This window comes from Bombus flavifrons, chromosome 1 (assembly GCF_040668555.2).
Source record: "Bombus flavifrons isolate JBK064 chromosome 1, iyBomFlav1_principal, whole genome shotgun sequence".
Taxonomy (NCBI): Eukaryota; Metazoa; Arthropoda; class Insecta; order Hymenoptera; family Apidae; genus Bombus; species Bombus flavifrons.
The window spans coordinates 4,744,332-4,766,796 of NC_138442.1; the positions used below are offsets into that span (position 1 = coordinate 4,744,332).

The 22,465-nt window shown below is 36.8% G+C and overlaps 1 protein-coding gene and 2 long non-coding RNA genes across 8 annotated transcripts in view; all 3 read right to left on the reverse strand.

The window, feature by feature from the left end:
* Positions 1-3,554: 3,554 nt before the first annotated feature.
* On the reverse strand, positions 3,555-14,372 carry LOC138179281 (uncharacterized). 4 transcript variants are annotated; one of them, XR_011172996.1, is made up of 12 exons: positions 13,911-14,372; positions 11,058-12,397; positions 10,332-10,974; positions 8,737-8,935; positions 8,344-8,505; positions 7,910-8,268; positions 7,750-7,832; positions 6,804-7,648; positions 5,961-6,549; positions 4,666-5,822; positions 4,470-4,610; positions 3,555-3,605 (listed from the first exon to the last, which is right to left on the reverse strand). It is a non-coding gene; the product is annotated as an uncharacterized LOC138179281 (long non-coding RNA). The 4 variants fall into 4 exon arrangements; XR_011172995.1 differs by having other exon boundaries at positions 4,437-4,610; XR_011172994.1 differs by lacking the exon at positions 3,555-3,605 and having other exon boundaries at positions 3,716-4,610.
* Positions 14,373-15,446: 1,074 nt separating this feature from the next.
* Positions 15,447-18,894, reverse strand: LOC138178314 (uncharacterized). Of its 3 annotated transcripts, XR_011172679.1 has the most exons (5): positions 18,746-18,894; positions 17,175-17,320; positions 16,768-17,050; positions 15,649-15,921; positions 15,447-15,538 (listed from the first exon to the last, which is right to left on the reverse strand). It is a non-coding gene; the product is annotated as an uncharacterized LOC138178314 (long non-coding RNA). The 3 variants fall into 3 exon arrangements; XR_011172676.1 differs by lacking the exon at positions 15,649-15,921; XR_011172678.1 differs by lacking the exons at positions 15,649-15,921; positions 18,746-18,894 and adding an exon at positions 17,665-17,807.
* A 929-nt stretch (positions 18,895-19,823) lies between these two features.
* The window catches only part of dmrt99B (doublesex-Mab related 99B), a 30,917-nt gene continuing 28,275 nt past the window's right edge, over positions 19,824-22,465 (reverse strand). The window contains exon 6 of the mRNA XM_069124290.1: positions 19,824-21,898. Coding sequence (XP_068980391.1) covers positions 21,573-21,898 — 326 coding nt within the window. The 3' untranslated portion in view covers positions 19,824-21,572. The remainder of the gene's footprint in view (positions 21,899-22,465) is intronic.

Below are 22,465 nucleotides of genomic sequence, written 5' to 3' on the forward strand. Positions count from 1 at the left end.
ACGTCTCTCCCCTTCTTCTTCCTTCGCGCCACGGTTTCGCGCGCGCCGAAAAACGAAAAAAGATTTGGTTCGCGTCGGTAAAAACGAACATGTCGTGTCTGAGTACTCCCCCCCCCCCCGCCAGCCTGCCGTGCAAATGAAAATTATTCCGCGGTTTAGGCCGCTTGCTAATCAATCAATAACGATGCGTTCCACCACGTGCGAATAAATTAATTAGGTCGGTCCGTTCTCGCGTCTCTAATTCAACACGCAGTTGCGATTCCTATCCACAGGAAAATTTCGCTTTGAACTTTGATGGAAAACTTTTATCCCAATTTAAAGGTGTTCTAATAAGAGGTTAGTAATAATTTCATTGATATCCGTTTAGATGACATTATTGAGTACTTGTAACATAGACTGAATGAAGACTATATATATTCTTTTTTGCGACTGATAAGACGCATATATCTTAATATCTTTCTATATAGAATAAAGAGAATAAAAATAAGAATAAAAGAATAAAAAATAGAGGTTGGAATCTTTGACATGCCTTAATTTCCGGACCAACATATATATCTTCTATCATTTTAAAGTCACATATGGCTTCACTCAGTTGTGAGCACTAAATATCACTGAATGTTAAAAATCAATCTTAAAAGTGATCGATCAATGACACTTTCTTGCGATCATATAAGATTAGGTTTGATGTTATCTAAAAATTAATCTTAAAATCCGTGACTTCCTATTAGTAACCTCGTTACAAAAGGATCGAACAGTTAACCGATCTGCCGAATGAAGATTTAGTGTTCTCTGTAAAAGGTCTAAAGAAGAATCGGAATGAACTTGTTCATCGACCTCTCTTCTGTATGCGTGGGCGGTGACAGTACTCCGTTCCCTTTTCTTTCTTTCACCAACAAAAACCCGTAAGAGGGAAATAGAAATGGAGAGAGAGAGAGAGAGAAATCTTGGAATCTTTTGGTTCTTGGTTGGACGCGAAGGAGGTACGCAGAGATGGTCCAGGCAGTTACGGCATTATATACCTAACAGGAAGAGAGACAAAGCAAACAAAACACTGTCGGGGCGTCGCGTCGCTCCGCAAACAGCGCCCTCGCGAACGAGAGGAGTGAGACGAAGAACTAAAACTTGGAACAAAAGTCCTCACTTTTGTTCCTTGGAAAGTTTTTCGAATTATGGCCATGGCGGAGAGAAAGACGAAGGGAAAAGGAGGACGCAATCGAAAGGAGTCGTGCCTCTGTGATTTATATCTCGCCAAGGTTTCGGAATTATTAAACTTTCCAGGGTACCGGAAGAAAGGAGGTGAAGGAAACGATGGCCACGACGGAGAGGAGTTCCTAAGAGAGAGAGCTTGTACTGTAATTAAGCCGTTTTCTAATGAAGATTGATCGGTCAATTAGCACCGTTACCTCCCATCTTGTGTCTCTTCTATTATTTACAGCAGACTGTTCTACTTACTTACCACTATATCTATAGCTTTGTGTCTTTCATTATGTTAATGTTTTCAATAGCCATCATTCCTTTTCAAAAAAGATTCCATAATCGATAACGATTATCGGTAATCAAGAAGCTTTAATCATTTATGATGGTTAGGTTTCTGACCAAAACCATCTAAATTATGATATGAATTCTTGTACTCTAACTTCTTCAATTTGAGCCATAAAAGTTATGATTCTTGATATTCGTATAAAGAAAGAGTACATAACAGTATATCTGTAAACAAGAAGTACTTGTATTGTAATTGTTTATTGGTTAATATTTCCAGAAAAACTTTCATTCGACTTTTTTGTAACAATTCTACGATTTTCGTAACTGATCGTCAGATAAGTTAATTAAATTCTCGGCGAACCTTTCATTCCGCTGGCGTTGAAGTTACAAAACACCAGCAAGGTGGAACATTTAACCACAGAGCGATGGTCAGTATACTCGGGGGTGAGCTGTAAAACACTTCGATTATCCATTAACAAGCAATTAAACCGCTGGTAACGAGGTACAATTCAGGCTCGAGTTGAGTTATCCCTGGAAGAGATTAAAAGCTGCCACTTGTGAGTCTGAGCGAAGCCACCCTTTTGCGTTTCTGTCGTTCGACCTCTCTCTTTCGCTCCCTTCTCTATCCCGGTGTTCCCGTCTCTGTTTAGCTCCACCCCTCGACCGTCCTGGCCACAATAGAGAGTGGGAAGCCTCTTTCTATGGATCACACAATGGATATAGTATATCAAACAAATTCGACCCCGCGAAATTATTGGCCATGGTAATCCCACGTTACCGGCCGTGGACGATAGTTCTCCCATCAATGTCGCCGCGTAACCCACAGCTAGACAAGGGGCTGGGAAACCACAGTGAAAACTCATCCATGAAATACGGAGACGTAACATCGAGCCCTTTCACCATTAATTTCTTTTCGGCTCGGTCTTTTCATTACTATCTTTATATTTAAAGAGTATAGGAGAAGAATATGATAAATTATATTTTTCATTTATTACAGAAAAGCTGTTTCAAAATTTAGTATCTCGTCGATCAATCCTGCAATCCAAAGTTACTCGTTTATTTGATTCTGGAGTTATACACGAGTTATTCCATTCTCTTAAAATTTTCAAATTGCTTCTCATAATATTAAAGTATGTATTGCTTGTCTTGATAATTGTACCTTTGTTTTAAACAAAACTTTGTCAACTTATTAACTATTTGTAAGACTTACATCTCTGAACTTGCAGGCTGTTTTCATTTTCAATGATCTCATATTAAAATTACTCTGTTTAATCATGAGGTGATGTTAAAATAAAAAGATCCACAAAAGTATATACTTATTATGTTTTTCTCTTGAAATCTTCACTTATATACTTCACTAGATAAAAATATTGGTTCTTTTCTTTCATTGGTGAAATGGAAGAGGGGACAACTGTGATTTCTAGTCATCGAATCGATAAATTTTAAAGTTAATCTTAATGAAAATGAGATATGAGGAAAAAGATGAGTAAATTAATTCAAATGTAATTGACTAAAAAATAATGAGTTTTAGTTTAGATTTAAGTAAGAAGAGCGAGAATGGAAAAAAACGTCGAGGAAATATCGTCTGCGTTGATTTAATATATTCTGCAATTTGATCGGATCATAACGCATCGATTGAAGCGCATCCTGATTTATGGCAAAGTACATAACAAAGATTTCGATGGCAAATCCAGAGGCGACACGTCCTTCATTCTGACAGGATTGAAAGCCGTAAAAATCCTTGTCGGACGAAAGGGTACCGATCTAGGTACGCATGCGTTTGACAGAGTAGATATATTTCGATCATGGATTTTCGATAGGCCGCAAGGATTAGGGGCTACCCTCTGCTCTCGCGCGTTTGTTCGAAACAATGCTCGACTTAACTGATTGGCCGCTAGCTGTTTCCGCATGTTGTATTCTTCGTTCTATACCCGATGAATAACAGAGTAACGAGGTGAAGTGTGGTACACAACAGATTATCATAATAATCTCGGCTAACGAGTATTGTTTGGTTAATTAAAAAGTTATACGAAAGAAGATTCTCTATCCGTTCTTTGTCCCAAGTTATATTCTTCTTCTTGTAGATATACTTTTCTGGTTACTCAATTTATACGCATACACACCTAAGCATATAAATCATGTATTAATATAATAACTACTTGAATATGTACAGGGTAAGTTGTGAAAAATAGAATACCTAAATATTTCTATTGGTATTATAAATTGAAGGAAATATCCAACAAAATGTACTAATCAAGATGGTAAGTATACAATGATTATTCATGTTAAGTTAAAATATTCTAAATGTCCCTAAATGTACATTGCAAGGAACATGAATTAGAAAGTTTGGCAATATATAATATGCAAGAATATATATAAAAAATATTCGATTTCACTCAACATTCTCTTTTCCTAAATGCACAGCTCATCTCCATTGGCGTAAAATTAGAATCAAATTCTAAAGATGACAGAGAGAAAAAGAAGAAGACAGCTTAGACAGTTAAGGTACAAATCAAGCAAGCAATGAACGAGAAGAAAGAGACAGAGAAAAGTTAGTGGGCGTAACTTGCGATAATTTGCATGGAAATTTTTATCGGCACGGCCGAAGAGGCAATATCCGGCAGACGCATTTAAGATCTGAGTCCGGATAATAATAGCCACAGAAATGGGATCGTAATGCCCGAAATGGGTGACACGAGTAGGTACCCAAGGTTGCCTATATACGCCTTATATTTTCCTACGTAGCTATCGCAGGCTAATGCGCGAAAATGCCGTGGTAAGTGGGGTGCACACACAAGCTACGGTTGGAAAACGAACCCACCCATATCGTGCTACGGCCACGCTGCGCAAGAAAAAAATGACCGTCCTCCCTTGCTTAGCGTCGTTAAATTATATATAGTCTTTCTTTCGCCCTTGCTCGCTTGTTCTTTATCGTCGCCTTATGTTAATATTACTTCTATTCGACGCAGCAGCCGTTGCAGAAGTACCTGATCCTCCTTCGCTTTTTCTGTCTCCTTAGTACTCTTATATGCTTTAAACTTCCATCCGTTTGTTGAGTTTCATTGCATCCTGTTAGTTTTTTTTTCTTTTTATTTTAAAGCAAATCTGACGATGGTTTTGATAAATGCCTGTAATTTTAAAGCAACGAAGTAGAATCTATTAAAATGGCAATTGATTTAGTACCTTTTTTTGCTTTACACCTTTTCTCTTCGTTTTTCACTGGCCGATTGCATTCTTTATGTAGTACAATACGTATCTAGGTCCACGAAGTCACCCGAGCGTTTTTTATCTTTAGCTGATGCATGATACATGCATTCGGAGGATCGATGGAAAAGGATCGACGAAGGAACACTTAGGAAGGAGCATTATACGGAATCACATAGCGGCAGGATCAGTTGCTTGATGGACTGGAAGCTCGTGGTCCGCTTCGAAATACCGTCTTAAACCAAGCTAGGAAAAGGCTGCAAGTACGTACTCGAGCACGGCCAGTGAGCACGTACACGTCGTATTACTGTGACCGAGTATCCAGCTTTCGTGGTTGCATTCAGGGATCCTGCTGAGTTCTTGTTTTCTCCTTACAGCAATAAAGGAGTATTTAAGAGACTTTCGCGGATATGGGCAACGAAGAAGGTAGAAAAGAAAGGAAAAAAATTGGACCGTGTAAGAGTAGAAGTATGTAGAAAAGACCTGAACAAGGAAATCGTTAGGAAGGAAAAGAGACAGGAAGAAACAGAAAGAAAAATCGTGCATGTATATACGCATGCACGCTTGTATGTATATAGGTATACTTGTCAGTACATGCGTGTATGTGTATGTGCCCCGTGGCGTGCACCCTGCCGACAGGCCTCGTCGTTTTCGACGAGGCCATCGAAAACAATCGGCACAATGGGTCCTCAAGCGTTCTTATTTATTATACTTACATGGCACTGTACACTATACATAACGCGAGTGAATGGAAGAGACCGGAGTTAGACGAGATGTGGAACGCGCGTGTGCATTTTGCTTGGGGACCCCCATGAGTAAAGCGTGCGTGAAAGAACGCACGCGATTTTTGAATCGTGGAGCACCGGTATAAGGGAACAGCTTGGGGAGGGGTGTCCACGAAGAAAAGGTTAAAGAGTTGTTTTGTGGACGGTCAATTGACAGCGTTTTGCGGATGTTAATGGCCGTCCGTCTTTTAATGGCGCGCCTTCCTTCATCGTCCTTCACGCGTCATCCAAGGGAACTTCCTAATCGTTGCAATTCAAATGTCATTATCCTTCTCATATGTCGTGGTGTTAAGTAGTCGAATTGTAATATTAAATTAATACATATGTAACCCTGATTACGTTCCAAAAGCACTAAAAATAAGCAGAATGTAATTTAAAAAATTATATATTCTATTAATTTAGTAATGCGATATAATTCTAACGAACAACGGTATAGTAATCAGTTAATACATTTAGACGTAGGTTGGTAAGGAATGATTTAAAGCTTACAATTGCATAGATTGTCCTTCCATAATGCAGCATTCTTTGTTTAGAATATATTTTCTAAATGTTGTCGATATTCAGAGATCGCTTGATGATTTCATCAGTTTAAAAGATATAATGCTTCCGTTTATCACAAGTTACCGAGTTAGTTGTTTCGTTATTTTTTCATTTGCCCAGTGGATCGTTGAAGTGGTATTATGGAATTGGTAAAGGATAAAGGAGTTAATCCTGAGTTTACGTATATCATGTTGAAAACCACTGGTTGTGTATAGCGATGCGTACACGCGTACTCCTAATACCTCTTATGCGGGTCTCATTGTGCAACGATCTCTTGTTGCCTGTAGAATCGTTACGAACAAAGATCGCCTACTCTAGAGGATATATCGTTATCCTTCTACTGTACTAGACAATGATAGATGGATAGATAATAAGAAAAAACTCAATATATCGCGAGAATGTCTGGAACGCGGTTGCATACTACCTTATGAAAGATATAAATTTGGCAATCACCAACTCACCATGGTTATAATCAATTATGTATAATTATATATATAAATTTATAGTGTATATAAGGTAATCCACTATATAAACAAACCTGGAACAAAAATAAACAAAAACAAATATAAATAAGCGAATCAAAACATTAGATGAATTGCAAATGTAGATAACAAAAGTTGATTTCGAAATTGACGTTGAGGCAGTATTTTTTATAAGTAATATATTTATTGAATTCAAATTTTCTTTTTCCTTTTATTGCGTGTACACTCTTAACGAATCCATAAAAGATTGATAAAAATTTTCAATCTCTTTCTAACTCTTCAATATTTAGTTATAAAATCAACTACGAACTTGAAAAATTTCTTCTTCGAAGATAACCAGCATGTATCACGCAACAGTAATCGTTCGATCTCTGCCGCTCCACCAAGTCAAAAATTTGTCAATCAACAGGCGAATGAACTTTGAAAACATGCAACAATGGCAACGGCAAAGCTCGGTCCTCGAGGATCGTCATGGACCGTCGAAAATTCGGTGCCCACTCGAACAGCACTTCGGCCTTCGTGTGTGTGTTTCATAGCAGCAATAAAACGTCATTTTTCGCGGGTCCGTTTCGGAAAAAGAATCGGGCGAAAATATGGGAAAGTCTCGCTGGTGGTGTGGATTGTCGTTCCGAAATGAACGGTACAAAATGATTCTGCGTTGCGCGCCGGTGCTCCACGAGTGGTTGCACGATCACGCGCTAGCCTGTTGTAATGGATGAGTCCCGATGCCGGGATGTATATTGCCAAAGTACTTATGGCAGCACGTTTATGGCATACAGGCTGTACAAGCCTGGCAGCGGCCGACATGAAATCCAGTCGAGCACCCTCCATCCACGTCACGTCCGCCACTGATTAACATTAACTTCATGGAAAAAATTGTACCAAATGCCGAGCAACGTCACAATTTTCGACTTGGCCGCGATGCCTATCTGCCGCTTTTTCGCCGTTTCTCACATTCCTGTTCACCTGTATGGCATTTGCGAATGTTAGGTTATGTTAGGTTTAGGTTAACATTTACATGATCATCGACGTTATCAATTTTCTTGTATTTATTCGCGTTTTTAGATTTCTCTTGAACTAAGGTATCTTTAATAAATTTCACAGTTTATTGGCAATTCTATTTTAGATCTTTCATTCTCTTGTTTGGTATCTTGGCTACAAAAAGAAACAAAATCATGCAATGTTTTCTAGACCTTCTTATATATATATAACTAACGTATACTACTAATAATATTAATGATAAATGATAAATTTACCTTAAGTAGAATAATCAGATGATTTACAGTTTGTGGAAATGATTTATAAAGTGTATCTTATTTTATTACTTAACTTGCTCCTCCTGTGCAAAAGCAGTTACTATTAGTACTAGTAACTTTTAAAGCTTTACATGTGTATAGCAATGTTTATTTTGTTTACCTCTAAAAAAGTAATTTTATAATTCTTAATAATAATCAACGAATGAATAAAATAATTAATATATTGCATGTGCTTAAGCAGTGAAAATATATTGTATCTTTTCCTAGATCTATGCTGGTAACAAATTGGAACTGGTCGTGAGATCGCATCTCAATTTGTACTTTAGAATTTCAAATAAGGTTTGGAGACACTGTTGCGTGTCAAGCCATGCGTTTGGTCGTCAAATTAAAAGGAAACCGGGAGCGAGTCCCGTTCAGTGAATGCTCGTCCCCAAGATATCGAAGGTCCCCACAAAAGCACGCAGGGGTGCAGTTAATTCTAAAGCGATTAGGCGCACGCGACGGGGCAAAGGTGTCGACCTGCAATTGACAACGGGCTGAAGGGTCACGAAAGAGATCGCGAGGAGGGGAGACGAAAAATTAAATTAGTCGCACGTTCGAAAGTAATCCCGGATTAATATACGTTGCCCCCGCGCCAGAATACCTTTCAATGCCATACAATTGGGCCCGAATATTTTCAAGGAGATTCCAAAATACTTAAGACACTTGCATTTACACTCAGCTGATTTTGAAATGTTTCTCAAAATTGCAATCGGTCTGGAAAAATTAGAGAAATTGAAAATCTTGTTCATGATTAGATTATTAATATCCTAAGAATGAATACCTTTAGCTTTCCAATCTTTGGTTTTCCGTTTAAATGTATTTTAATCATCAACTAATTGTTTCGTCATGCATTGTAATAACTAGATTACGGATTTTTATGCAAATTCATATTTTTGAGAATATAATTAAGAAAGTAGAGCCTCGATAGAAAATTGTATCACTTACCAAATGTTATAGGGATTTCTTCAGAATTACATGCATTCTGTGCAATTTTGCACTTTGAAATTTCCTACAAATGCATAGAAATTCACACTCACTAAATTGTACTTGATCTGTCCATATTAATATGAAATTTATTCAAAACTTCATTTTAGCATTCCTCACATCCTAACCTCAAAAATTATCATCATCAAGCAATCATAACCTAAAAAAGAAAAAACGAAACAAAACAAAGAAACAAAAAGATCATTATACCGAGGATTCATGAAAGCATCATAATCCCTCTGCATTAAAATACTAGGTCGAAGGCACTCCAATACCTGGAAACGTTCTGTCCCGGAAATTATTCAAGCCGCAGCTCGATTATAGAAGACAATTTTAATATCGTCGAATAATGGACGATCTTCGATGAGAGAAATTGAGGCAAGGGGAAAGAGGAAGGGAGATCGGTGGCCTGAAAACCCGCGTTGCGTTAAGGTCACCGCGATAAGGGGGTGATAGAATCGTGATCCTCGCGATCTGGCTACGTGGTGGGCATGTGGAAACGGTATTCAATATCCGTTGCCCCTGGAAGAAAGCTGGATCGCGAAGTAGGGAGAGGATAGAAGGAGTAGGTATGCTCATTGTCACCGCGAAACTATTCCGGACGAATTCGAGATCACGTGGCCTGTAAAAAGGACAATGGATCAGGAGTACGTGTCTCGGGATCGACATGATATTGGAACGAGGTTGCATCGCCACTATAAAACAGAAAATTATATCTATAGTTCTTTTTTTAATACTTATATGAAGTATAGAAGGTGTAACAGAAATAAGCGCAGAAAATGTAGAAGCGTAATTTAGAATGACCAAGAGAGGTTATCTTAGCATAAGTTTGGAAATGCATAGATGCATCTGAGTATTTGCGTTTTCTTAATTTTTAAAATTAAAATCCACCAAGGTTGAGGTTTTACTACAAACGAATAAAATTTCAAATTTTAATTATAAATAATAAATAATAATAAATAATTTTAATTATAAATTTTAATTATAAATAAGTACAAGTAAATGTTGCCTGTATTATGAAACACTCTGTATGTTGCATAGAGATATTCAGTGTATACTTTTCTTAATTACCAAGTCAGGCTCCATGTATTTAGACTTTAAAATAGAAAGTAGACATAGTAATGAATAATGCTTTGAAAGACAACTTCCAGAAAGATCTCTGTATTTACATAGAACTAACAGAAGGTTCAACATCCAACAATCTGAATAAACGTTTACCACACAACTAATAGCGCACTCCAATGACACAAAGCCCTCAATTTAAGCGAAAATGAAGAAGAGAGAGAAGAAACAATCATCAATTCTACGAAATTGAATGAACAACTTTTTGCTCAAGATTTTCAATTTAGTAAGTAGAAAAAAGCAAACATAAAAAATAAATTAATTATAAATTCCCCCCAAAAGAAAGATTTTATAATTCGCTAAAAGATTCGTCTTATTGATCTTATAGAATGGTCGCTCACCTCGTATAACGCGTTAAATCGGATTCTTATGTAATGTTTGACTCGTGACACGGCTTTTACGCAGGTACAACGAGACCATGAGCCACGTTTTACCTGCCACGGTTTCGATCTCGTGTCCTCCTGTTTGCCCATCCATTATGGCTACAATAACAAGGATCGTCCGCTCCATCGGCTTCGCTTCCAACCTCCCCCGTCTCTTTTTCCTCGTCTTCGTCCATCCAATCGTCCACGTTTTCTCTTTTTCCTTCGGTAACAGTCGAACAGGCAAATCGGTTCTACACCGTGTTGACCCTATTCTCCTTTTGAACATCGTTCGACGAACCACGACTCTCGTCCTCGTTCCTCGAAGATCTCGACGAGTACACGCAGTCGACGAATGCAACGTCTTCTGCGTGAAAGAAGTACCTGTAACGTTCTCTTTGCTTTATTGTTGCACACTTCAACATTATGCGATGCTAAGATCGCGGGATACACGGGATAATATTCTTTTTCGTTGAATGAACTGCGGTCAGGATCTTCTCTTGAATTTTTGTATGTCGAGAGTATACCTTGTCTTCCTTTTATTAAGATTTGTCGAGAATCGAAGAAGAGCTTAGAGAAAATCTCGCGAGAAATTGTTTCTCCACCTTCTCTTTCGTTGGAATTTGAATTAATCCTTTTCTTGTGTTTAACGTTTTATTTTGGTGTATATTTTTTAAATAAAATATCTCAAGCAAAATGTTGATTTACCAATTTCCTAGAATAGTGTATCTCTTATTAAGATTTGTGAAAAATAGGATAAGAATTTTGTAAGGATCTTAAAAGATGTGTTTTCTCTACTTTTCTTTTATTTTGTAAACTTTAGTTTACACGCTTATCAATCTACTGTTCTCTTTTATTAATTAACAACCACTGATTTATAATTCTCTATTGGAATGAAGAACTGTAATTAATTCTCATTTTATTCATATTCTATTGAAATTATGAAAAGAAATTTTTTAACAAAGTTGCTTTTGAAAACTGAAACAAAAAAAAGGCGAAAAGGTCAAAAGTACAAAAGAAGAGAAGGAAGAAGAAAAAGAAAATACATAATTGAAAGGAAATAAGACTCCGCCTCCAGATAGATAGGCGGCTGTTATATTTCACTTACAATACAAAACGTAATTCAATGGCGAATTCCATTGGAAGGGGATGCCGGCAGTGGAAACGGCGTCGACGCGTGGAGGCGAGGGCGACGACGATCATTGAAATGGAAATGCCATTGACGCAAAGTGAAAGTAATTAATGGAATATGCCCGAGTGATAGAATGAATTTGATGGTGGCGCGGCCTTGTCGGCCGAAACACCGCGGCCCGGAACAGTGAAATACGCGCACGTATAACCGATGAAAGGGCGGCTTCGAGGGTGGAGGTGGAGGAAAGTAATAGCGGAGGGTGGAAGGCGAGTTTTTGCCGATTCGATTCTTTATCTTGCAAACTTTCAATTACTCCGATGATGTATATTGTTAGTCTATTAATTGGGTCGTTTTTTAACTGTATAATGCCATGTGACATACCGTTAGAAGTTATGCATATATGTCAGGATCTATGTCAGTATAATATTCTACTTTATACCATATCGTTGCGCTGATACCGAGAAGTCTATTTATTATAGTTTTTGCTTCTTAACTTTGAAATTAAAATGAAAAATTGTAATCAATTACAATTGTTGTTCTTATCAGCAAACAAAATTCAACTTATATAAGATATATAAGATAATTTAGCTATATATAGTTGTTTGCTATTGGCAAATCAATAATTTTATACTAGATATACTAGCATAATACAATACAAGTGTCTCTCTTTCCAAATCTTCCTGCAATACTTATCTGGTATTCTTTTTCATCAATCAAAATCTTTAAGATCTTCTAAGTTATTAGCAGCCTACTTTACATAAAGTTTAAAAAGCCCAAGAAGTAAAGTTGATATTGGAAGATAAATTTTATAATTCGTACCCTTCTGTTAGTGACAGAAACCTGCAGGAACCAGCTTTGGGCTTACTCCTTTCGGCGCGGCTTTCAGTTCTAGCGAAGTGGAGAAATGGCCGGGTGCGAAAGTGTTAATCAGAAACTGCTTTAGACACGAAGTTAAGTACGCTTTAAAAACCGCTCTAAACAAGAAAAAAGACGTCATCAAAGTACCCTGGAAAGAAAATAAATAATCATAAGGTCGGATAAAAAATCGAAGCTAAATCTTTCTTAGAAAGGAGAATAAATAAAGGAAATAAAAATAAAAATAAAAGAAACAAAGCGTTGTAAGTTCGTTTAGACAACAAAGATTCTTCCAAAAAAAGCAGAAGAATCAGAAGATGGTAGAAACGTGGAACGGTAACAGACGAGAAAGGAGAGGTCGTGAACGGAGACAGAGAATTTTAATAGATTTAATTAATATTTCATTTGCATGCTATTCCTCACCCTACCGGCGAGTTTCGTTCCATTCTCTCTGCAACTATGTGCGATGGTACTATGCGCGCTGTTCGAACCAACACGTAGACGAAAAAGGTACAGAGCCATCCTAGCCGGAGGACGCGGCAACGTAATCCGTGAGGGAGTAATAGAAATTTCGTTGCACACACATTTTCAATGGGAGGTGCAGTCTTCGTACAGAGAGTAAAATAGAGACAGGGATATACAGGGTGTCCCATAACTTGTGGCATAATCGGAAATAGAATGGTTTTATGTAAAAAAATGAACTAAGAATAAAATTTCTTTGTTTTTACCATATTCTCATTCATTGCTACTAAAATACAACTATCTCTGGAGTTATCTTCCTTTATGAAACCATTCTTCTTTTCTTTCTTTATTCTAAATAATAATATTTGCTCTAACACAATGTCCACTCTTGTGTTTGCTTCTCTAACAATAAGTTATTTTGTGGAAATGTAACAAAAATTAAAGAGTAACAATTACGTTAGCGACAATTGTTAGTTAAAATTGAATCAATGCAACAAATGCATCACTAGTATCTGTTATTCTTATTTATAAGAATTTATTAGCATTTGTATCTTCTAGCATATGCCTTGTATTATAAAATTTTGCTATCAATATTATAAATTCAACTGCCTAAAAGAATCAAGATCTTGATTATAAATCTGATCTTAAAAAAAGGAAATTGATAATGTATTATGTATATGTTCTATGTACGTTTACATAGATTTATTTTTAGATTTTAGATGAATTTTATTCTATTCGTGACAGCAAAAGTAATTATTCTTTATTTGCTATATAAGCAAGGATCCGTGAACCGTTTAAGAGTCTCACACCACCAGTTACAGAACACCCTGTATACGGAGAAGCCAGAGGGGGGCGACGCAGTCCTCTCGCTGTATTTCAATTTAGCACGTCCATTGTTAGATACTAATATTATTCAGTTGGGAATTGTTTCGTGACACCCCTCAGGAGTACGATTTGCACCAAACGCTGGTGTCCGTGGCCTCCGGTGTCTGCTCTATTACTCTGTTTCTATCCCTCTCTCTCTTCCCTCTTTTCGTTGTTTCTCTCCTTCTTTCCCTTTCCATCATCCACTGCCCTTCTCTTCTCTACTCTTTCAACCCTCTACATCCCATTCTGTGTCCCGTTTCATCCCGAGTTCTCGTCGACCGACCACCCCGCTTCATAACCCGAGGAAGATAATAAAGTATTGCCCAATGAAATACCTCGATATATATCAGTAGAAATAGAGACGAAGCGGTTCACAAAGAAGCGGCCACGTTTCCCGACGATATTCTCGCGAGAATTTCTGGAACGTAGTGGCGCGCTCCATTTTGTTGCTCTGATTTCCGAATGGTTTCACTGTAAAATTTATTCATGTTATCTAGATCTTTCCTTTTTTCCTGTTTGATAATGTTTACTGATTTTTTACTAATTTATGTTCTTTAAATAAATAATACGTTAGGATTGGTGGTTGAAACATATAAGAAATTTTTGTGACTACTCTGAAAAAAAAGGGGTGGAGTTTGTTAAGTAGTATTTGATGAAGTTATTGAATAGTGCATTGATGTCTTTAATGAATTTTTGTTTCACTCCAGAACTTCTATTTTACCTAACTACTTTAAATAACAGTAATGTGTATTGATATCCTATTGTAATTTAGTGCTTAATCTTTTATTTTCTGTATCATGTATTAGATACTAAAGGATTGTTATTACTTATAAGCAATTCGACCCCTTTTGAGATGGCTAATGTTACTGAGAGCATTGTTAGAAAACAATAGAAAACATTGATCTACATCCTCAAAAGCATATCCTCAAATTACTCTGTACTTTGAATTAATTGAGATACTGCACCAGAAACATTCCATTGCATACTTACTAGAATATTATACTTGTACACTATTTGCAAAACCCAACATTTTCAATATTTACACATATCAATGTAATTATTTTACATAATGTTACATTTCTCATGCATCAATCAATACTTTGAATGCTATAATTTCATCAACTCTTTCTTCCTCTCATTCCTAAAATACGAGAAAATAGAATCAGTAAGAAAAACAAGTAAAAAAGGGAAAGAAAAAAAAGGAAAAGGAAACAAATACAGCGTCTATTTACCCGACGTTCGGCAACACTATACACTCTTCCCTGATCCGTGACGAGGATTCGAAGGATCCAATTCAGAATTGGCTTCCAAAACGCGCACTTGAGCCAGCCACGAGCAAATATACGTGGCTGCACACACGTGTACACGGTCGATACAGGTAGAGGGTGAAGCTCGGCGTTCCCAGCCGGAGAGGTGAACACAGCAGTGGGTGTAGGAAGAGAGGGGCAGTGAAGTCAGAGCAAATATTGATGGAAGTCGAAAAAATTTTAAAAGCCATCCCAGCGGGGCCGTCCGCTTGTGTTTCGCCGCTTTTCCGCGGGATCGTGCTTTTTAAGTATTCGACAAATATCGATGTTTCCATTGATTTTCGATTTTGAGCGCGATCCCGTTCTCTGCTCCACCCCCGATTTTTTGGCCCCTCTCTCTCTCTCTCTCTCTCTCCTACACACACTTTCTATGTTTTGTATTGAAATTTTTATCGAACGAAATTTCACGAGCGTCACCTTTCTTTACCGTTTAGAAAAACGCAGCGGGTAAATGGAAACGATTATTCGTTTCTCGATTTTTCAGCGGCATATTGTTTATATTCTATTTTTACTTTCAATCTCTTTTTTTCTTTCTTTTCCTTTTTTTTTTTTTGGCTGTTTTTTGGTTCGATTTACAGTGTTGGTGCCTATAGTTGGATATCCTAGTGGTTGTATTGGTGTATGTAGATAGTAGTGATTTTGTAGTTTGTTGAAATCTGGAAACGGAACGTAAAGAATGTAGTGTTTTGGCGATTGTTTAGAGGAAACGCGGTACTATTAAACAATACTGTTTTTGATTTGTGTGATATTTTCATATGAGTTGTACCTTTAAAGGACCTGATATATTTCTACCTATTATATTACTATTCTATTCTATTATATTCTAATTACTATTCTGCTTCAAATAAAAACTACATCCCTTCATCACCAGTATCGAATCATTTTCTCTATTCAGTCTTCACTATATCTTCCCTGCTATTGCGACACGGTTGCTACCAAAATTTCTCTTTTCAAAAGCATCTTTTTCCAAGTCTTCATGCAAGCCTAGTTTTTCTTCGATTCCCATGACAAGATTTAAAATTGCAAACCCTATTGGTAACTAAATGAATAATTAATTTTAATGCATTATGTCTTCTTCAGAAAAGCGTCAGAAAGAATAAGTTTTTACTATTAACAATTCATAAAAGAAATTTTTCCTCTTGATAGGATTACAATATAAATATAAATACAAACAAATTTAAACCCTAGAACTAATAATCAAAGAATATCATATTATAAAATTCCACCCCAGTATATTCTATTTTTATATTAGAGATCAATAGTGTTCACTATATCTTTTATCGCTGCTAAATATTAAAGATGCTGGATTGAAAGTAGAAAAATTATTGCTTTGCAGTGGTTTATAACAATATCTCTTTAACTTTTTACCATTTTTAAATATTAGACAATAAGTACAAAAATTATTATTTTACTAGATTATAACTAACACTGCAATGGTATTATTACGGCACAACAGAAATTCGCGAGAGGTTGAAATTTCATCCACGACAGTCTCTACGGTTAAATACAGAACATAAGTAAAAGCGAAATACAGCTAGAATTATATATATATATATGTATATATACAGAAGCTGGCTAGTACACGGCGATGGGGGGTTGTTGCACTTTGACTGCGGATTAAACTCCTGGATTGTAGGCTCTGTGGCTCGGCCACGGAACGACGGAAAGGGGGCCATTATACTCCATTATGAATGGTAACCAGTAGCCAAAGGAGGAAACTCCGCGGGGTGTCGATATATTGCCACCCCTTGGAGCCAGCCAGCCATCGCTCGTAAATAATAAGCGGGCCGCGGCGGTATTATAATGCAACCGCGTGCACCGCCGCCAGCACCGGTACAAATTGCCGGGTATAGAACAGTAGGCGCGTGTTCAGCCATCGACCTACCGGATATATGCCTTGTATAGGGCAATCGATTATCGGTATTTCATCGATACCGTGTACCAGCAGGCAGCCAGGCTGGTGCACGCGCGTAATCCGCCACCACTCGTAATTATTCCCTAGAGTATCGCCGGCCGCGAAAATGATTTTATTTAGCAAAGTCGTGGCTGCTTCAACGGCGAACCAACAAGCGGGTGTGGAACGGACGGCCGCCTCACTGCTTGGAAAACCATTTTCAGTTGTGTTCGGTTTCGTCGCATTCCTCGTCGAGGGTTTGCGTTGTTCGCACCTGGAGAACGCGTATCAATTACTGTTTTTATAATATATCGGAGGGTTGGTGAAATTAGTCGAGATATTATTACGTTTCTCACATTTTGCAAATGCATGATGGGATAAAAAAGATATGATCATACCATATCAGGTTGTGATTTCCTTCTGCTAACAAATCTTAAGTTTGAGGAAAATATGAAAGGGACGATAATATAGACGATAGCTGTTTCAATTTTGTACTAAAGATCTTCTTAATACGTTAAATATCTTTTTGTTCATGGATAACAATCTAAAATATATAATATATTTATTATATAAATTGTATAAAGCTTTGTTATGTATAAATTAATATAAAGGAATCATATTTGTAAATAAATTGAAATCAATTTTGTTGTACAATAACGCAACATCTTATGCGACGAAAATAACCATACAAAAGATTTAGGGAGTAGAATATGAAATTTTTACATCTCTTTTCTATTCACTCAATTCTATATCTGTAGATTTTTATTTTTGTACTTGAACGTGTGTGGCATTCGAAGCATTTTTCAATTCTAGAATTGCTGGCTTTAATAAATTGAGATGGTGAGATTAGGTAATGTTGGGAAATATTTAAAAACTCGCTATACTTACACAATGAATGCTTTCCAATAGTTTTCTTGCAAAATTATTTAGTATTAGATTTCAATTTAGTCAAGGTAGTTATATTGTTAACAAAGTTATATTTTCGAACGACTTTCCTATAAAGTCTTTTCGTATCTACTTCCATTGTTAGACTATTTATATAGTTCCCTATAACATAGTATAACATTACATGGTCAACACACAAAAACTATAGAACCTCAAGGCGCGAGATATAATAACAATTTCTGAAAACCTCAGAAAATTGACATTTCATACTAATGTGTGATACTTTGAAATAAGTTCTACGTATATTTCACAAAATCACTCTTGTTCAAATTAAGGATTGAAAGACATTCTCTCTTCACTTTTCAACATGGACGAATGACGGACTGAATCGATCATTCAGCAGGGATCTGGTCGCAAATCGAGTGGTAAAATCGATTAGTCGCGTCGCCGAGAATCTATTCGCAGGAAATCGACTGCTCGGAGATCCAAATGGTGCATCGAGCATAAAACCGATCCAATTTCAAAGATTCCTTGGTCCACGTCGCCCTCTATAGCCCTGCCTATCTTTCTGCACCTGCGAACTGTATCCGACATCCGATACCTTTTCTCCTAGCGTTCCCTTCGTTTTAGAATTTCAAGTCGAGTGGAAGATTGTCCCTTCATCACGATACAAACTCGTGTTCCTTTCAACCTTCATTCGATCGAATCCTCGTTTTATCTATAATCGAGAGTTTTTCTCGACTGCTGGTGGACAACCATTTGTTGGTTATGAGAATGGTAACCACATTTTTGAGAAATGATTGACCACGAATTAATCTTCGGGTGCTTTTAAAGTGAGGGAAATTTGTATATGTATCGTGAGTTTGGTATATAGAGATCGTATACTCAACAATTTTTTTAGATTTTTCTTATAATTCCAAAGTAAAAAATATATGAATTTTATTCTTTCATTCCTTCTTTAATTTAGTTTAGCATTTAATTCAAATATTGTCAATCACGTTATATTGTCACATTATGGAAATGCATATGAAGTCGTCCAAACTTATGATAGAATAGTATTATCTAAGTATTTATATGAACTTACCGTTTATGTTTATAAATGGTCAAATATCCATAAGCGGTGATACATTGTCAGAAATGAGCAATTGTGATACTTTTTCAATCATCTCTGTAGTAATAACAGTACAAATTTAATTGATTTTGAGAATACTAAAATATATTTACCGATAGTAATTTAACACTCCAACATATTAAAACGCCATAGTCAATGAAACAACTAGAACCTGTTTCTCTCTAAAAACAAATTTTCAGACTTGATCCTTTCTTTCTTTTTATCTTTCAAGTATTTCTAATTTAATCGACAATTTTCAATTTTTTGATAATACAAAGGAACTTATCGTTAGCACTAAATAATAGCGTCTTATTCATTCAACTGAACTATGTTTTCTTTTTAGTTAGATCGGCTAGAGAATCATAGTTATGGTGGGGATAGATTCATGCATGTTTTGAAGCATAGTGTGTACTGTATAGCGTTTTGAAGCGTAGTGTGCGCTATATGTATATAGTATATGTATAACGATGAAGTTCCGTATGAAGAGAGAAATTAGAAAAACGAAAAATCACTGGAAATATCGGGCCTAGGGGAAAGTGAATTCCTCGCGTTCCTCGATGCTTTCTTTCTGTTTTTTCGCTTCGTACCACCGATCCGTGGTAATCGTTCGTTATTCACTGGCTTCTTTTTCAAATTCTGCGAAAACAACGTTGGAAACCAGTCCACCATGAAACTACAAACCTTATTATTTTATATTTTTAGCAAGAATTTACTTTGTTTATGGGAGAAATAACAAATAATTAGTAATAATTCTACGCTATTGTTTGAAACACAGAAACTAATATTTATAGAAGTTATTAAATTTCTATCAATAAATATATGTATATATATATAAATTTGGTTGTTCATAATATAGTGGTAAGTAAACAATATTAGATTCAAAGATGTTTATAAAAGCATAGAGATTAAAGTATAATATTTACCTTTTATATCATAGGTATATTATATTTTAAACAAAAATTTTTTTCAAGCTCAAAACTTTTAAAAAGGAAAGAAAGAGAAGAAAAATTGAATTGTGAACAAAGGGTAAGATTCATTATCGAACACTATGTATGGAGTATCAATATCTTATTTATTATTCTCATAAACCGTCTATACATTTTCTCGGATAACATATGGTAACTACAAAGAACGACGCTTCTGGTCGCCGGCGAATCTAAACATCTTAGAGCCGTGATACTTACAGGCAAACACTTATGCATAATCGGTCGTGTTATACGTACATGTTCCTGTATCCAGAAACACGTAATTTATTTTCCGTTTTATGTTCTTTTTTCCTCAACATCATTTTTTTTTAATTTTCTTATTTTTGTTTTTGCTCTTTTCGTTATTTATTACGGGTGTAACTTCGCTAAACATACTCCGTGACAGTATTTCCGGTTAACTGCAATGGATGATCAGGCTAAAGCAATTCACGCGTATTTACAATTCCTTTCTCATGTCGTATCCTCCTTTTTTCTGTTTTCTTTTTACTGGTTAATTTTTATCGTGACAATACAATTTTCTTCTTTCATTCTCCCTCTCTCTCTCTCTCGAACATAACCTACACACATACATACACACACACACACACACACACACACACACTTCGTTAAGTCGCTTTATCTACACATGTATAAAGATATATTGTTACAATGAGACAGCCGTTCATCGCACAAACGGCTCGTTTTTCATTCTTTTTATCGTGATCTGTTTCTCTTAGTACGTTCACGGAACGAAACACTATACGAAACTGATCGACACGAGTTGCATTATTCGGTGGATTACTGGCCACACTGTTTCATATATTCTTTAGAGACGTTCGACAAAAAATCTTCAACTTTTCAGGATTGAAAATTTTCTAACGGTATCCGCAGCACATGGTGGAGAGGATCTACGGGAATTCTTCATTGTGGTTCACACACTATAAAATTGCGGAACGTCTTTTTCCGCCATATTTGATTTCCTTCGAAGAACTTTGATTTCTTCTTAAGTGACATACCTTGTATGTAATGTGTCTACTATGTTTTTGAGGAAATATGCAAGGTTTCCTCGGAAAGACATGTTTTTGAAGTTTCTTCTTTGGACCTTTTGGATTAGGTTACATTCATAAGTATGTAAGTAGAATTGTAGATTTCACCAATTCTTCCTTATATTCCTTACTTAGGTTCCATGACCCGTTTTCTGTTTCCAATCTTTTTCAAGACACTGTCTCATTCTTATCATTTGTTGCAAATCTTCATCATCAGAGCTATTCGCCTTCAAACTTCCATCTGCGTTTTCCAAACTGCGTCGTCATAACCTCCAAATCCTTACGACAACTCATTTCATTCGTAAGATGACATCGTATCTTTTTTAAAAAATCGCATAGTTCCAAGTCTTTATCAATCTCTAGCATCTGCTCCAAATATCCATTCAGAACCATTCGCTGTCAACCTTTCAGTATGTCATCATAACCTCTAATGATAACTTGATTAACTCGTAAGTTGACATCGGATCCTCTTCAATCCCAAGTCCTCGCCAATCTTGCCATCTGCTTGAAATTTCCTTTCAGAACCATTCACCTCCAAACCTCCTTTCCGTCATCATAACAACAATAGAAAATTACCAAAAGTTTCTTGTCACAATGATCTCGAACCATCCTCTTCGTATCCCACAGAGACTCGGAAACCTTCTGGAAACCTTCTCGCTCCCCAATATGATTTCTCATCTTGAAGAAACGACAGCGGACGCGCCGCCATTTCCACGGTTGAAATCCCTCCCCACCGTTACCCCTAAGCTATTGCAGGTAAGACCAGGTGGCGGCCTGCGCATCGTCCGGTCACTCGGAGTAGCTCGTCTTGTCACTCGCATCATCGGGACTGGTCTCCCGATAGGCGTCGCCTGTTCCATTTGCGTGTAGGCTCTGATTGGGCGGCTTGATCACCGTGGGCAGGTAGCCGGTACCCGCGTACGGCGCGGCCAGGAACCTGTGCCTGGTCGACGGTATGGGAGTGGTGCAGTAAGCGGCCCGGCTCGCATATGCGGCTGAGACCGAGGCAGATGCGGCCGCAGCCGATGCTAACGCGCCTGCTAGCGGCGAGAACGCAGACTTCGGCTGGAGACTGTCCTCGCAGACCAATACCTCCATCGCCGACACCACGTCGCCTGCGACACAGACACCTCTGCCAGTTTCTATTTCCTATTTTTTTCTTTTTCTTTTTAATATTCTTTCTTGACTTTTTGTTGGCAATTTTATCGTTTTGATTTGTTTCTTTAGATTAGGTTGGAAAAAGTTTGATGTACATTTAATTAGGAATGGAAATAGTGGGAGGTTGGAAGGGATGTATTATATAGCATGCTTAATTTATGTAGATTATTTTATGTTGGATACTTTAAATCATTGGATTAAGAATACTAGATTGAGAAATACTATTTATTCGTTTCTTGAGAGGTTTGAAACCGAGAATTCAACCCCTTCGGTAGAAAGTGTTTTAAAAATTACGAAACCGCATTAGCATCTATTATTTAGTATCTATCTTTAGCATCTACAGTTATTTGCTTTTATATAAGAATCCTTTACAATATTAGAAAATTCAATCTAATATCTATTCTTTTCTATTATTATCGTTTTAGAATATTCCAAAATTGCATTTGTAATCGACAAAATTTTCAATAGCAGATACTATTTATTACAACTCTTTAACGCGATTTTAGCACATATCAACTATTTTT